Source organism: Heterodontus francisci, chromosome 6 (genome assembly GCF_036365525.1).
Source record: "Heterodontus francisci isolate sHetFra1 chromosome 6, sHetFra1.hap1, whole genome shotgun sequence".
NCBI lineage: Eukaryota > Metazoa > Chordata > Chondrichthyes > Heterodontiformes > Heterodontidae > Heterodontus > Heterodontus francisci.
The window spans coordinates 36,095,996-36,111,816 of NC_090376.1; the positions used below are offsets into that span (position 1 = coordinate 36,095,996).

A 15,821-nucleotide genomic window follows, 5' to 3' on the forward strand; every position below is an offset into this window, starting at 1 on the left:
AGTTAACATAAATGGGAATCTTAAAGTCTTCTATAGGCATATAAATAGTAAAATGTTGGTAAAAGGAGGAGTGGGGCATGGCTGAGGTGCTAAATGGGTACTTTACACATGTCTTTACCAAGGAAGATGCTGCCTAATATATAGTAAAAGAGGAGGCAGTTGAGACACTGGATGGGATGAAAATTGATAAAGTGGATGTATTAGAGATGCTGGCTGTACTTAAATTTAATAAGACACCAGGACCGGATGTGATGCATCCGAGGATACTGAGGAAAGTAAGGGTGGAAATTGCGGAGGCAATGGCCATAATCTCCCAATTCTCCTTAGATGCAGGGATGGTGCCAGAGGGCTGGAGAATTGCAAATGTTACACCCTTGTTCAGAAAAGGGTGTAAGGCTAATCCCAGCAACTACAGGCCAGTCAGTTTAACCTCAGTGGTGGGAAAGCTTTTAGAAACAATAATACGGGACAAAATTAACAGTCATTTGGACAAATGTGGATTAATTAAGGAAAGTCAGCACGGATTTGTTAAGGGTCAATTGTGTTTAACTAACTTGATTCCGCTTTTTTGATGAGGTAACAGAGAGGGTTGGTGAGGTTAATGCAGTTGATGAGGTTTACATGGACTTCAAAAAGGGTTTGAAAAAGTGCCACATAACAGGCTTATGAGCAAAGCTAAAGCCCATGGAATAAAGGGGACAGTAGCAGCATGGTTATGAAGTTGGCTAAGTGACAGGAAACAGAAAGTTATTGTAAACGGTTGTTTTTCAGACTGGAGGACTGTATATAATAGGGTTCCCCAGAGGTCGGTTTTAGGATCACTGCTGTTGTTGATCTATATTAATGACCCAGACTTGGGTGTGCAGAGCACAATTTCATAATTTGCGGATGACACAAAATTTGGAAGTATTGTGAACTGTGAGGAGGATAGAGATAAACTTCAAGAGGACATAGACAGACAGTGGAATGGGTAGACATGTGGCAACTGAAATTTAATGCAGAAAAGTGCAAAGTGATTCACTTTGGTAGGAAGAATGAGAAGAGGCAACATAAGATAAAGGGGGTCCTGAAAGCAGAGGGACCTGTGGGTATTTATGCACAAATCATTGAAGGTAGCAGGGCAGGTCATGAAAGCGGTTAATAAAGCAGACGGGATCCTGTGCTTTATAAATAGGGGCATAGAGTACAAAAGCAAGGAAGCTATGATGAACCTTTGTAAAACACTGGTGTGGCCTCAACTGGAGTATTGTGTTAAATTCTGTGCACCACACTTTAGGAAGGATGTGTAGGCATTAGAAGGATGCAGAAAAGATTTACAAAAATGGTTCCAGGCATGAGGAACTTCAGTTAAGTGGATGGATTGGAGAAGCTGGGGCTGTTCTCCTTAGAGAAGTGACGGTTAAGAGGAGATTTGACAGAGGTTTTCAAAATCATGAGGGGTCTAGACAGAGTAGATAGGGATAAACTGTTCCCTTTGGCAGAAGGGTCAAGAACCAGAGAATACCAACTTAAGGTGATCGGCAAGAGAAGCAAGAGTGACATGAGGAAAAGCTTTATGCAGCGAGTGCTTAGGATCAGGAATACACTGCCTGAGAGTGTGCTGGAAGCAGATTCAATTGAAGCCTTCAAAAGAGAATTGGATAATTATCTGAAGAGAAAAAATTTGTAGAGTAAGGGTGGGGGAGTGAGATTAAGTGAGTTGCTCTTGAAGAGAGCCGACACAGACATGATGGGCCAAATGGCCTCCTTCTGTGTTGTGATCATTCTATGATTCTATAACATTGGAAACATGGTAGCCAATTTGCATACAGCAAGCTCCGACAAACAACAATGTAACAATGACCAGATAATCTGTTTTTGTGATGTTGATTAAGGGATAAATATTGGCCAGGATACCAGGGATAACTCCCCTTCTCTTTTTTGAACTAGTGCCATGGGATGTTTACGTCCACCTGAGAGGGCAGATGGGGCCTCGGCTTAACACCTGATCCGAAGGACGGCACCTCTGACAGTGCAGCACTCCCTCAGTACTGCACCCGAGTGTCAACCTAGATTGTTGTGCTCAAGTCCTGGAGCAGGATGCTTGAACCCACAATCTTCTGGCTCAGAGGCTATCAACTGAGCCACGGCTGACATGTGAAAGTCAGATGAATTTGGGGTAGAGCTAAACCAGCATGAGATCATTATTTGCTGCAATACCAAAGTCAACAGAAAGCAGCAATCAGTCCTGCACAGTGACAAACTACAACTGGTTTACTGTGTTCAGTAAACATGTTAGTAAAACACGAGGAAAATACAGAGAAGATAACTTAGTTCAATTAGTCAGATCGGAGCTGGTTAAATGCAGATGGCTACATATATAATGAATGCGGCCATAAAAGTGTCAACAGCTGATTAATATTCATGCTTTGTTTTGCAGTTCTGGCCGTGCCAATTTGAAAGCTTGAATGAAACAAGAAAGGACTTAGAATTCCCTCTGCAAACAACTGGAGTCGTTTAAACGTAATTCATAAATGATTAAACTGAAGATTAAACTAAAAGCTACCATTCTCTTTTAGGATTACATTTATTGCCAATGCAAGACATTTGTAGAAAGGCTGTACAATCTCAACAAAGCTGTTCAGATTTCATTACTTCTTAAATCTATCAAAAGCTGATTAATTAAATGCTATAAAACTGAAGCTATGTTCTCTTATGGCTTTATATATACATACACACACATATATATATAGCTAACAGTTTTAATAATTATTTAGATTTTAATAGTACAAACAAAATAAATATTTTCTATACAATTTAATAATGAATGAGATTTTAGTTAACAGCATCATCATCAGTAAACATTTAAAAATATTTCTAAATGTCAAACGATTGTGAATAAAGCATGAGCTAGTAGTGTACCAACAAACTGCACCATGCAAAGTACAATGTGGATTGGCAAGATGTTCCTAATCTTAGTAAGGGTCGGACCATAAGGGGGAGGCATCGAGTTGAGGTTTAGCAGTTCCTTACAGGGAAGGAAAGTGGAAAAAAAAATCAGACAACAAATCACCTTGGGCGGTTCTAGTGTATCTGCCAGTGAATGATAAAGGGGTACTTGCCTGCTTAGTCCTTGTTACTAAGAAATGAAAGGGCAGGAACTAGAAACTAAAACAATGGATAAAAACAAATAAAACAAACTTTAAAAAAAGAACAATAATTATATGTGAAAAATACCAATAAAATGCAATGATTTGTGAATTTCAAAAATAAGTTCTGAATCGTATGAACTGTATTAAACATGAATTACATATTAATGCAATATGTAAGTTTACTCTGGATCACAATCCGTTCCCCCTCCAAACAAAAACAAAAAATGCATGGATGCATGGTCTTTGGAGCTGTCTAATGAGAAATGTCAGGTGAAATCCCTCTAATCAATGGATCTTCAGGCTCTTGGGACACAGTGTGAATTGAATTGATCCCTTCAAGAGAACAGCAGTCAAAGGCTGAATGCAATATATTGCAAAGAAATGCTCTGGAGGATTCTTGGCCAAGTACAACACACCTGCCTGACAAAAAAAAAGATTCAATCAGCTCCTGTTCTAACATAAAATGTTGGAGTCTTGCAGCTCTTCAGCATCAGGCAACAGCTTCAATTAGAGAGTGTAAATTAATTTTTATCACTTTTAAATTAGTTTTTTTTCCAGTTGTGAATTGCTTTGCATCAGATTAAAGCATCTGGCATCAACCTTCCACCAAATCTATCAGAGTTTTACTTTCAAAACCTATAAATGTGATGTTTGATGACAACATACTGCAGCAGTCAAATGTAAGATTTAACAATGAAGTGCAGAATTGCATTCTGTCACAATCTGCAACCTCATGGCCTGGCACATCTCTCATTCTACCATTACCATCAAGCCAAGGGACCAACCCTGGTTCAATGAGTAGTGCAGGAGGGCATACCAGGAGCACCAGGCATACCTAAAAATGAGGTCCCAACTTGGTGAAGCTACAACACAGGACTACATGCGTGCTAAACAGCAGAGGCAGCATGCAAAAGACAGAGCTAAGTGATCCTACAACCAACAATTCAGGTCAAAGCTCTGCAGACCTGCCACATCCAGTCATGAATGGTGATGGACAATTAAACAACTAACCAGAGCAGGAGGCTCCACAAACATCCTATCTTCAATGATGGGGGAGCCCAGTATGTCAGCACAAAAGACAAAGCTGAAGCATCTGCCACCATCTTCAGCCAGAAGCACTGAGTGGATGATTCAGCTCGGCCTCCTCCTGAGGTCCGCATCATCACAGATGCCAGTCTTCAGCCAATTCTATTCACTCCACGTCATATCAAGAAACAGATGAATGCACTGGACACAGCAAAGGCTATGGGTCTGACAACATCCCAGCTATCGTACTGAAGACTTGTACTCCAGAACTAGCCATGCCCCCTAGCCAAGCTGTTGCAGTACAGCGACAACACTGGCATCTACCCGACAATGTGAAAAATTGCCGAGGTATGTTCTGTCAACACAAAACAGGACAAATCCAATATGGCCAATTACCGTCCCATTAGTCTACTCTTAATCATCAGCAAAGCGATGGAAGGTGTCATTGACAGTGCTATCAAGCGGCACTTACTCAGCAATAATCTGCTCACCGAAGCTCACTTTGGGTTCCTCCAGGGGCATTTGGCTCCAGACCTCATTACAGTTGTTGTCCAAACATGGACAAAGGACTGAATTCCAGCGGCGAGGTGAGAGTCACAGCCCATCAAGCCAGCATTTGAACGCATGCGACATCAAGGAACCCCAGCAAAACTGAAGTCAATGGGAATCAGGGGAAAAACTCTCCACTGGTTGGAGTTGTACCTAGCATAAAGAAAGATTGTAGTGGTTGTTGGAGGCCTATCATCTCATTCCCAGGAGATCACTGTAGTTCGTCAGGATAGTGTCCTAGGCCCAAGCGTCATTAGCTGTTTCATCAATGACCTTCCCTCCATCATAAGGTCAGAAGTGGGGATGTTTGCTGATGATTGCAGTGTTCAGTGCCATTCACGACTCCTCAGATACTGAAGCAGACGTGCCCTCAAACAGCAAGACCTGATCAGCTTCGGCTGATAAGTGACAAGTAACATTCACACCACACAAGTGCTAGACAAAGACCATCTCCAATAAGAGAGAATCTAAACATCTCCCCTTGATGTTCAACAGCATTACCATGGCTGAATCCCCCACTGTCAACATCCTGGAGGTTACAATTGACCAGAAACTTAACTGGACCAACTGTATAAATACTGTGGCTTCACGAGCAGGTCAGAAGCTGGGAATTCTGCAGCAGGTAACCCATCTCCTGACTCTTCAAAGCCTGTCCACCATCTACAAGGCACAACTCAGGAGTGTGATGGAATACTACCCACTTGCCCAGATGAGTGCAACTACAGAAACACTCAAGAAGCTTGACACCATCCGGGACAAAGTAGCCCGCTTGTTCGGCACCCCATTCACCACCTTCAACATTCAATCCCTCCACCACCGATGCACAGTAGCAGCAGTGTGCACCATCTACAAGACGCACTGCAGCAACTTGCCGAGCCTCCTTCAACAGCACCTTCCAAACCTGTGACCGCTACCATCTAGAAGGACAAGGACAGCAGACACATGGGAACACCACCACCTGTAAGTTCCCCTCCAAGCCACACACCATCCTGACTTGGAACTATATCGCCGTTCCTTCATTGTCGCTGGGTCAAAAATCTGGAACTCCCTTCCTAAAAGCACTGTAGGTGTACCTACGCCAGATGGACTGCATCTATTCAAGAAGGTGGCTCACCATCATCTTCTCACAGGCAGCTAGGGATGGGCAATAAATACTGGCCTCGCCAGCAACACTCACATCTCGTGAAAGAATAAAAAATTGCAAATAATTCAAGTTTAACCCAAATTGCAAGCAACTTGTGCATTTCACACAGACACATTCTATCCCAACTTGCAAATTTTCTCTCTGTTGCAGAGAGGACTTTTCTTATATATATATTGAGCTACTATTTCAGCATTTTACTTTCAGTTCTTCATCAATTATTATTCTTTTCATAGGATAATAGAATAGCTCCAAATGAAAGATTATCAGGTAACACTCTATAACAACTGTGTAAGAAAGTGTCCTGGTTCAAAACAATGGGTTCAATTTTAACTCCTGAGTGATACTATGACTTTGCTGGGCCTCTTCTGGCTCTGACTCCTCTTCCTGGCAGGTTTGACCTGGTAGGGAAGCTGTCACTGCTACCTCAACCAAGCCTCAAGTTAAAATAGCAGTTTTGGCCCTCATTACATAATTGGAGTTGTATTTGCATAATATATAAAAATGAAACCCCATCTGCTTTGACTGTGTCCTTGCAGCCTGCAATTTCATATTGGAGTCAGCCAGATTGGGGAGGTCACGGCGTGGGCAAGCCTCCGCTCCATGTTAACTGTTTTCTAATAGGTGGGATGAGTTAAAATGGACCCCTCTGAGGAAACTATGAATATAAAATTTATAGCTGCAGTCATTGCCATGAGATCGCTATCATTTTTACAAGGAGCATGCTTTGGGATTCAAAAGCAATGTTATAAAAGGATATGTCACACTGCTGAATAAATAAACAGGTAAGGCTGTACAGTACTGTTTTACAACACCCACTCCACCAACACACATCAGTTAGTGTGATAAGCTCCACAGGAAAGCATTAAGTTGCAAAGTAGCTACAGATATGAGATTATTAGAATCAGTTTAGTTTTATTATAGGAAAGAACGCCATCACTTTGCATGTGTTAACAGTTGCATATGATGGCATAATGTGTTTGCTATCAACCTTTCTGACATTTTGTCTAGCTGATCTCAAAACAATTGGAAACCTTATTAATATACAGTATGCTTATTTGATTGTTCAACACTTGCAGTGTATTGAAATATTTGTATACCTTTGTTTAGAAATAAGGATGTTACTAAGTTAGATTTATTTCTAAAAACCTTTTTAGCTCATTTACAATATTCAATGTGAATAAATTATTTCTATAAAATCATAGGGAGCAGCTCACCTTTTCAAGGCCTTATTTATTTTACTAAATATTATAAGGCTGAATCATTTCCTCTCAGAGGGAAGAGCAATTTGTTATAATGAGAGGTGCGTGATGAAAGACTATAGCAGGACTACTGCAATTGTGCAAGATGTTAGGTGATTTACAATAAAGAATACATTCCATAAATTGTTAACTAGATAAAGCAGTTTCAAAAACATTACACATTTTTCCCTTTGTCTTTACTATGCTTTCTGTAGATGTGAAGTACATTAAATAAAATGTATTAACTCTCTCCCAATTATGATCTGCAACAAACCTCATATCACAGATTGGAAGACATACAGTGAAACTACAAATCTTAATTAATGTCCCAACACTGCTGAAACCTCATTACTGCAAATTCTAGCACATAAAACAGCTAATTATTAGTTCTGACATTTACATTTTTTCCATTCTTTCATAGGTCTTATTTTGGTTATGGGAAGTTTGACAACTAAGCTCCAATCATCCTGCTGTACTAAGCTTTTTGCAAAAAGCATAACACTAAGTGTCAGTTTTTCCTTCTGAAGGCTACTTACTATTGTTAGGGTTGTCACCAATGATGTGATGTCGGCCACTCCAGTACCAGAGCAGAAGCGTGGCATCGCGAGAACCTGATACAATGTAACAATCTCCACCAATATAGGACTCAGATCTGGCCAAGCACGTGACTACATCCCAGTGTCCAAACACGATTTGTGTCAATTTCCCTAAAAATAATTATGAAATCAAGCTTTATTGAACTGTAACATTAGAATATGGATAATGTAGTAAGTCTATATTACAATTTGGCTCAATCTTTTGTAGATTTTTGCTCACAAACACAGACATCTGAATCAAATTTCTGATATAATCCATATATTCCACCGTTTCAAAATTTCCATTAAAACTTTAGAAAGCTTGGATACTTTCCAACAGTAATCGTTCAGAAAATCTCCAATAATGTAAAATTGGCTTAGATATTATAATCAATATCAAAAATCAATGAGAGAAGTTTTTTCTTACATGTGAATTAAACAGAGGCATTCGTATTCAGTGGCAAAGTGCACTTGCGTACTAACAAGCAGCAAGCACCCCAAAGTTGAGACGTGCAGCTTCAATCTCACACTTTATTGAGATTTTGATTTCAGCTGCATTGCTGTGGGGAGGCATCAAATGCAAATTACATAAGATTACATAGGATATACAGCACAGAAACAGACCATTCGGCCCAACCAGTCCATGCCAGTGTTTAAGCTCCACTCGAGCCTGCTCCCGCTTTTTCTTATCTACCTCTATTCCCTTCTCCCACATATGTCTCAGTTTATCATGTTCTCTCTCCTCTGAGCTCACTGCCCTCCTATCTTCGCTGAATCTCCTCCTCCATGTAAACTCCCTAAACCATATTCATGGCCACTTCTTTGACCTTGCCATCTCATGTGGCTTTGCTACTGTCGTCATATCACAAATAAGGCGACCTCTAATCACATCTTTGTACTGTCTATCCACCCACATCCCCCTTCCCTCCCCAACCCTACTTCTTGCTGGGCTGAAATTTATGAGTGCGCCACAAATCGCGGCGGAGTGCTCCAATCCCACTGGTCTTCCCGTGCAGATGTGCCGTCGCTGAGCCCTCGTGATATTTTGCGCAGGGGCTGATTTAAATAGAGGGGGCAGAACGGCCGGCCCCGATGATGAAGTAGTGCCGCTTCACCAGAACCTGCTGAACACTTTTATTTCAACTTAGATTCCCCTCTCTCACACCCTCCTCCACTGAGTCCTCATGTATTACAATGACATATCCCCCCAAAAAAGCACCTTTTCATTTCATGAACTTTCCCCCCCTAACTTCAGAACCTTTGACTCTCAACCCCTTCAAATCATCCCACAACCAATTACAATAGTTCTCCCCGTTGCATCCCCGCCCGGAAATTTTCACTCCTCTCCCCTCCCCACCAGTGTCATGCCTCCAAACAGAGTTCCGAAGCGCGGGAGTTCCGAATGGTAGCTGGAATATCAGCATGGGACAGCCTTCGCTAACAAGTAGGTAATTATTCTTTAATGTTAATCTCATCTGCATATTAAAATGAAGGCCCCGCCGCCGAGTAACGGGGCTGAGCTGCACCGAGGCCTCGCCACTGGCGGTGAAATGCAGCGGGGCCTTCCCAGTGTTGGGGGTCGTGGCGGGCCTCTCCTGGAAGAATTTTCTGGGCCCCCCCTGCCATGACCCCCGACGCCGGTGGGATCATAAAATCCAGTCCTCTGTGTCTGTTCCTGGAAAAAAAACTCTCTCCCAATTCATTTGCAACATCACACTCAAAATCCAAACTATCTTGCCTTTGACTGTCTGCTCATCACAACATTTCTGCAGCTACTGACTTGCTCAACCACACCCTCAACTCCATCTTCAATGCCTTCGTCTCCATTAAAACCATTATTGTCTCTCACCCTGGCCACTCCCCTGGTAAGGCCCTCTTCTCCACTCCCTTAAGTCCAAGGGATGCAGAGAATGGATATGACGGACATTTAATTTATCCATTCACAGCCAGATCTGGCTGGACCACATAAAGCACTATCGGGTCCTTCCCTCGTCTACCAGAACAGCTCACTATTCCAGGATCATCATTGGCTTCTTTTGTCTACTGCAAATTATCTTCTTAAACCCCTCTCCCCTGTCTCACCCTTACCTCAAACAACAAGTGGGAGGAGCTCATGTGCTTCTTTGTCACTAAGACTGAGACAATCCAATCAGATGCCTCTGTCACTTCCCTCCTTTCCACTAGCCCACCAGGCCAAACATCCTCTCAGATTCCCACTGCCCTATCCCAGAACCTGTATCTTTCTCTAGTTTCTCTGCTATCTCCCCTCATGCCCCGTCAGAGTTCATCTTATCCATGAGACCCTCCTCCTGCTTTTTCGACCTTATTCCCACTAAGCTGCTGTCCACCTAATTTCTCTTCCTGGTTCCTATGTTAGCTAAAATCATTAACGGTTCTCTCTCCTCAGGTACTGTTGCCCTCACCTTCAAATCTGCTGTCATCACCCCTCTCCTCAAAAAAACAACCTATTACCCCTCCGGACTTGCCAATTACCGCCCCATCTCCAACCTTCCTTTCCTCTCCAAAGCTCTTGAATGTGTTGTCGCCTCCCAAACCCGTGTCCAGCTTTCCCGAAACTCAATCTTTGAATCCCTCCTATTAAATTCCTGCCCCTGCCTCAGTACTGTAATGGCTCTTATCAAAGTTACAAATGACATCCTACGTGACTGTGACAAAGGTAAGCTATCCTTCCTTGTCCTTCTCAACCCGTCTTCAGCCTTTGGCAGGGCTGACCACACCATCCTCCTTCAATACCTCTCCAAAGATGCAAATACATGGATGTCAGATGAGGACAAGGTTAAGCTCAGCTGTGAGCTGTGATACCTCTTGTGGTCAAATACTCTGTCAACAGTCTTTTTCTCAGTTCATAGATGAAAAATGGTCACTGAAGTCAGTGCAGAGATATGACGACAGGAAAATGGGGAAAGGGAATAATACACTGGTAACTTTTGGATGCCAAACTGAGATTCTACCTCTAAACAAAATTATTAAATAAATAAATGGTAGAAAGTTGAAGTATAAACAGAATATGCTGAAAAAATACACATGCCAGTCAGTATCTTCAACAGTTTAATGTATTAACTTTTCAGGTATAATTCATCATCTGAAATTATTAATTAGCTTTCCTTGCTAGAATTAATATTTTTATTTATGTTTTCATTTGCAGTGTGAGTCTTCCCCCCCCCCCCCACTTTTGCAGATTGTTATAAAAAATGCCAGCTTAATTGAAAGCTAGCAGGGAATAAAGCTACCTTTAAAAGTGGTTGCATTATATTTCATATTTTGGAGTCAAAATCTATAATTTAGATTTGAATAACTGGATAGTACAAGCCTTGGATTTGTATTTCCATATTACAAAGAAAGCTGATGTTTGTGCCATTCTATCAAAAAACTATTATTTGGTCTATTTTTAGCTGAAAGCCGAGAATAATAATCATAAATGTCTTTCGAGTGCACTGCTAGAATACAATGAAGCACAATGAAGAGATGGATGGGCCAAACCTATATCACAAGCATGACTACCCTGAAATTAATACCATTGGTTGCTCTGATTTTCAAACAACAATTCTTAATTTTGACAGTGTGTTTCTAGAAGCTACCTGGTATCGTCACATACCTGTTTCTGTTGAGTACACTCGAAAACTCTTGTCCCAGAATCCACAAACGAGGATGTAGCGATTATCCGCTGTCACAACAAAGCAGTGTGCGTTAATCTGAATGCTCTGATCCACAAGGTCTGTGATCTGCCTCTTGTTCACACCGGCATTATTGGCTGTGAGGAGGAAAACAAAGAAAAACAACTTCAAGTTCCTGCTGAGCTCAAACATAAAAGGGTGCAATACCTTCTGGTCAGATACTTCACAGCAAATAAATAATTTTCACCTCGATTATCTGCTTATTCTGGGCAAAAATGCTACAAATATGAACTTAAAAGCTTGCTGCTGAGATCTGTGATATGTACAAACATTTGCTCCTCCCAGTAAATCAGACTCTCTTAGCTTTTTTCTATTTTGCACTTGCATCCCACTGAGGTCTTTTTATCTCCTTCAAAGGTTTTAAAAACAGCAAACTGAGACACCCATGGCAGAAGAAAAACAATTTGACATGCAAGGCCAAACTTCTCTGTGCTTTTCAAATGAAAATAAAGCAAGAGTAGTGGCCCAAATCTACAAGACAGTTTGATTTAGTAACCCCTCAGTAGAACAATCATTCTGGGAGCTAAAGAAAACATATCCTTCTATTGAGAGGGGCCTTGGAGTGACAGAAGCAGAGACACAATTACAAAGTTAAGACCCAGTAACCATATGTCATGAACCTAATAACAGGAAATGTTAGGGAACCCAATGATTCCTAGATTGGTTGTGATCAGGGATAACAAACCACATCTAATGAATCCATAGATTCAGCTTCCTTTATGCTAAAAATTAGAATGATAAAAAAAATTCTCATTTTTGTATAATTTACCAGTTTTGATTTAGTTAGGAAACAGTGAGCTAGATTTCCATCTACACAGCCTGTATGGTAATCTGGTGGGGTGCATCGTCCACTCTTTAATTAACTCACTGGATTTTCATTCCTTTAATTTCAGCGGAATGATGATCAGTTAGGTTCTCCAATGGGTGGACAGTCCACTCTGTCAGATTACCATCCAGGCAGTGAAGATAAAAAAATCAACCCTAATAATTTCATACATTCGAAGAAGTATACCTTATAAATGTTTTCATCTCTTAATCAAAAGTCTAATCTAATCACACCTGATTGCTGTACCAGTTACTGACCCCAAAATAGAAAAAAATTCTCATTTTTCAAACTGCAAAGCTTAGTGTTTCCCAGTCAAAGATTGAACTATGAGTGTGGATAAGCCCAATTCCCTTGATTCTTTGTGTTCTATATGATCCAACCAGTATCTTTTGAAATTATAACTTTCTAAGGAAATCCAATGCCGAACAGGATTGTTCTTCAGAAATTCAAAGTTCTTATAAATTTTGTGAATAGTTAAAATGTTTGCTTTTAAAGATCAACATTATAAATCTATTTTTTCTTCTTTCCCAGAGGTTGAAAATTTTAAGATTATTGAAGTAATTTTAATCTAAACTGCTGAGCAAGAAACTAACAGAATCATAGAAAATCATAGAACATTTAAGACACAGAAAGAGGCCACTTGGCCCATTGTGTCTGTGGCAGCCAAAAAACGATACACCTATTCTAATCTCACCTTCCAGCATTTGGTCCATAGCCCTGAAGCTTACGGCACTTAAGGTGCATATCCAGACTCCTTTTGAATGAGTTAAGGGTGTCTGCCCCAACTACCCTTTCAGGTAGTGAGTTCCAGACCATCACCACCCTCTGGGTGAAAAATTTTTTCCTCATCTCTGCTCTAATTGTTCTATCAATCACTTTAAATCTATGCCCCCTCATCACTGACCACTCTGCTAAGGTGAATAGACCCTACACCTCCACTCTATCCAGGCCCCTCAAAATCTTGTACATTTCAATCAGATCTCCCCTCAGCCTTCTCTGTTCCAAGGAGAACAACTGCAGCCTATCCAATCTTTTCTCATAGCTGCATTTTTCCAGTCCTGGCAACATCCTCGTAAATTTCCTCTGTACCCTCTCTACTGCAATTACATCCTTTCTGTAATGAGGTGACCAGAACTGCACATAGTACTCAAGTTGTGACCAAACCGATGAGTTATACAGTTCCAGCATAACCTCCCTGCTATTATATTCTATACCTCGGCTAATAAAGGAAAGGATTCCATATGCCTTCTTAACCACCTTATCGACCTGTCCTGCTACCTTCAGGGATCTGTGAAAAATCCCTTACTTCCTCTACACTTCTCAGTATTTTCCCATTAATTGTGTATTCCTTTGTCTTGTTTAACCTCCCCAAATGCATCACCTCACACTTCTCCAATTGAATTCCATTTGCCACTTTTCTGCCCATCTGACCAAACCATTAATATCTTCAAGCAGTTACAGCTATCCTCCTCGTTGTCTACCATACGGCCAATCTTTGAGCCATCTGCACACTTCTTGATCATGCCCCCTACATTTACATCCAAATCGTTAATATACGCCACAAAAAAATCAGATCAGATCCGATTCACTGTTTTACATTCCAATGTGGAAAGTAAATTTGGATGCCATGTAAAGTGGGCAGCTAATCTGATCCATTCAGTATCCCATCGGGTGGATTAGGTTAAAATTTATCAATACAGGAATGAGAGCAATGGGGCTAGAAACAGGAAAAATGATTCATTTTAGGTATAAAAGTAATAAGAAGTGCATACACCTTTGACATAACTTTTTTTCATTCATTCTCAGGATATGGATGATGCTGGCGAGCTCAGCATTTATTACCCATTCCTAGTTGTTAATTGTGTGATTATATGCAGGTGAAGGGAGTTAATTGGGGTTTTAGTTGAGCATTTAAAAGCAAACACTCACAGGGATTTGTGTGAGGAGCTGCACGTCTGTAATCCTTCTACTCTGCACAATAAATGTGAAACCGAGTAAATATAGGTTCTAGCCTTATCCTTCTAATAACAAGCTTTCTGGAGTTTAATGCCAGTTGCTCTTGAAACGGTGGTGTTCAGCCTTCTTCAGGAACCACTGGAGTCAATGTAGGGAAAGTATTCCCACAATGCTCCAAGGTATGGAGTTCCAGTATTTTGCCCCACTGACGATGAAGAAATTATGATATATGTCCAATTTGAGTTGGTGTGTGATTTGGAGCTGATGGTGTTTCCATGAACCCGCTGCCTTTCTCCTTTTAGATGTTGGAGATCGCGGGTTTGTGAGGCACTGCTGAAGATGTCTTGGAGAGTTGCTGCAGTGCATCCTGTAGATAGTACACTCTGCAGTGATGGTACACCAGTGACAGAGGGTATAGATCGTTAAGGTGAGATGGGGTATCGATCAAGCAACTCTTTGTCCTGGATGGTGCTGAGCTTCTTCAAAGTTGTTGCAGCTGCACTCATCTAGACAACTGGACAGAAACTCATGTACTCTTGTGCCTAATTTCAAATCAATCAGCCCACACTCCTCAAAGTCAATTTGTTGTGGAATTTACAGCTCCATTACAGGTTAAAAAAATTGTAAGACGCGAAGTAATAATTTATAGCATTTATGCCAATAACAATCATTCATTGAATGGTAATCACATGCACTAGTGCACAGTTTAACTTCTAGTACAATTACACTTTTATGACAATATTAGAGATTTATTTCCAAGTTAATTTTATTACCTTCAGTAATTTCCTGCACCATGGATTGCAGCCAATTTTGTTTGGAAATTTGCATGTTTCTAACTGAAGTAAACCAGGGTGTCTCCAAAAAAATTCCCTTTCCACACATATACTTTCTAAATACAGCGAGGTCTATGCATGTGGAAGTTGCATTTTGTATTATTTAGTGCATATATATTGTTTTCATGAACATAGCAATTCTAACAAAGACATTATGGAAATACAGAATTTGACGAATAGCATTAGAAAAGAAGTTTTATGCCATTAAATTCTGATATGACACTTGTAAAATCAAGTAATATTCAAAGGTGTAATTAGAAATAGCAGAATCATTTGAATAGGAATTATTGTAATTCTGAAATGAAATTAACTAACTAACAAGGTTACAAATGTTAAGTTAGGCAATTTTTATTGTTATAGCTATGAACTAAAACTGTATGCCTGAATATCTTTACGATAATTTTAACCAAGAACTAGTAATGGATTTATCTTTACTTTCTGCTTAATTACTAAAATATACCTTTAATTCATTTCCCTTAACAGACCGCAGCAAGAAAAAGTAGTTCTGGACATCTCATTCTCAAACTAGAACCCCACAGTCAGCTACAATGGACTTACCAATCAATGGATCCATTTCAATTGGCAAGTGATGGGCCTGTTCCAGGGAGTATCCTGGAGCTCCCCGAAGACCTGCAGAGAAATAATAAAAAATGTCTCACATATGACAGAAATAATGTAACAAACTTATAAAATGCAACTTTTTCAGGTATGCTACTTATAGTATTAACAATAGGTTATAGGCAAAATTGTATCTGGCTCCAAGCTATGGAATTCCCTTTCTGAATCCCTCCACCATTCCATCTCCAAGATCTTCCTTTGACCAATCTTCTGGTCAATCATTCTAATAC

At 40.5% G+C, this 15,821-nt stretch overlaps 1 protein-coding gene across 6 annotated transcripts in view; it reads right to left on the minus strand.

Moving 5' to 3' along the window:
* nbeaa (neurobeachin a) overlaps nucleotides 1–15,821 on the minus strand; it is a 988,762-nt gene that overhangs the window by 19,571 nt on the left and 953,370 nt on the right. For all 6 annotated transcript variants that reach the window (XM_068033481.1, XM_068033479.1, XM_068033480.1 and 3 more), the window contains 3 exons: nucleotides 15,532–15,603; nucleotides 11,280–11,435; nucleotides 7,625–7,795 (listed from right to left, as the gene is read on the minus strand). In XM_068033481.1, coding sequence (XP_067889582.1) covers nucleotides 7,625–7,795; nucleotides 11,280–11,435; nucleotides 15,532–15,603 — 399 coding nt within the window. The remainder of the gene's footprint in view (nucleotides 1–7,624; nucleotides 7,796–11,279; nucleotides 11,436–15,531; nucleotides 15,604–15,821) is intronic.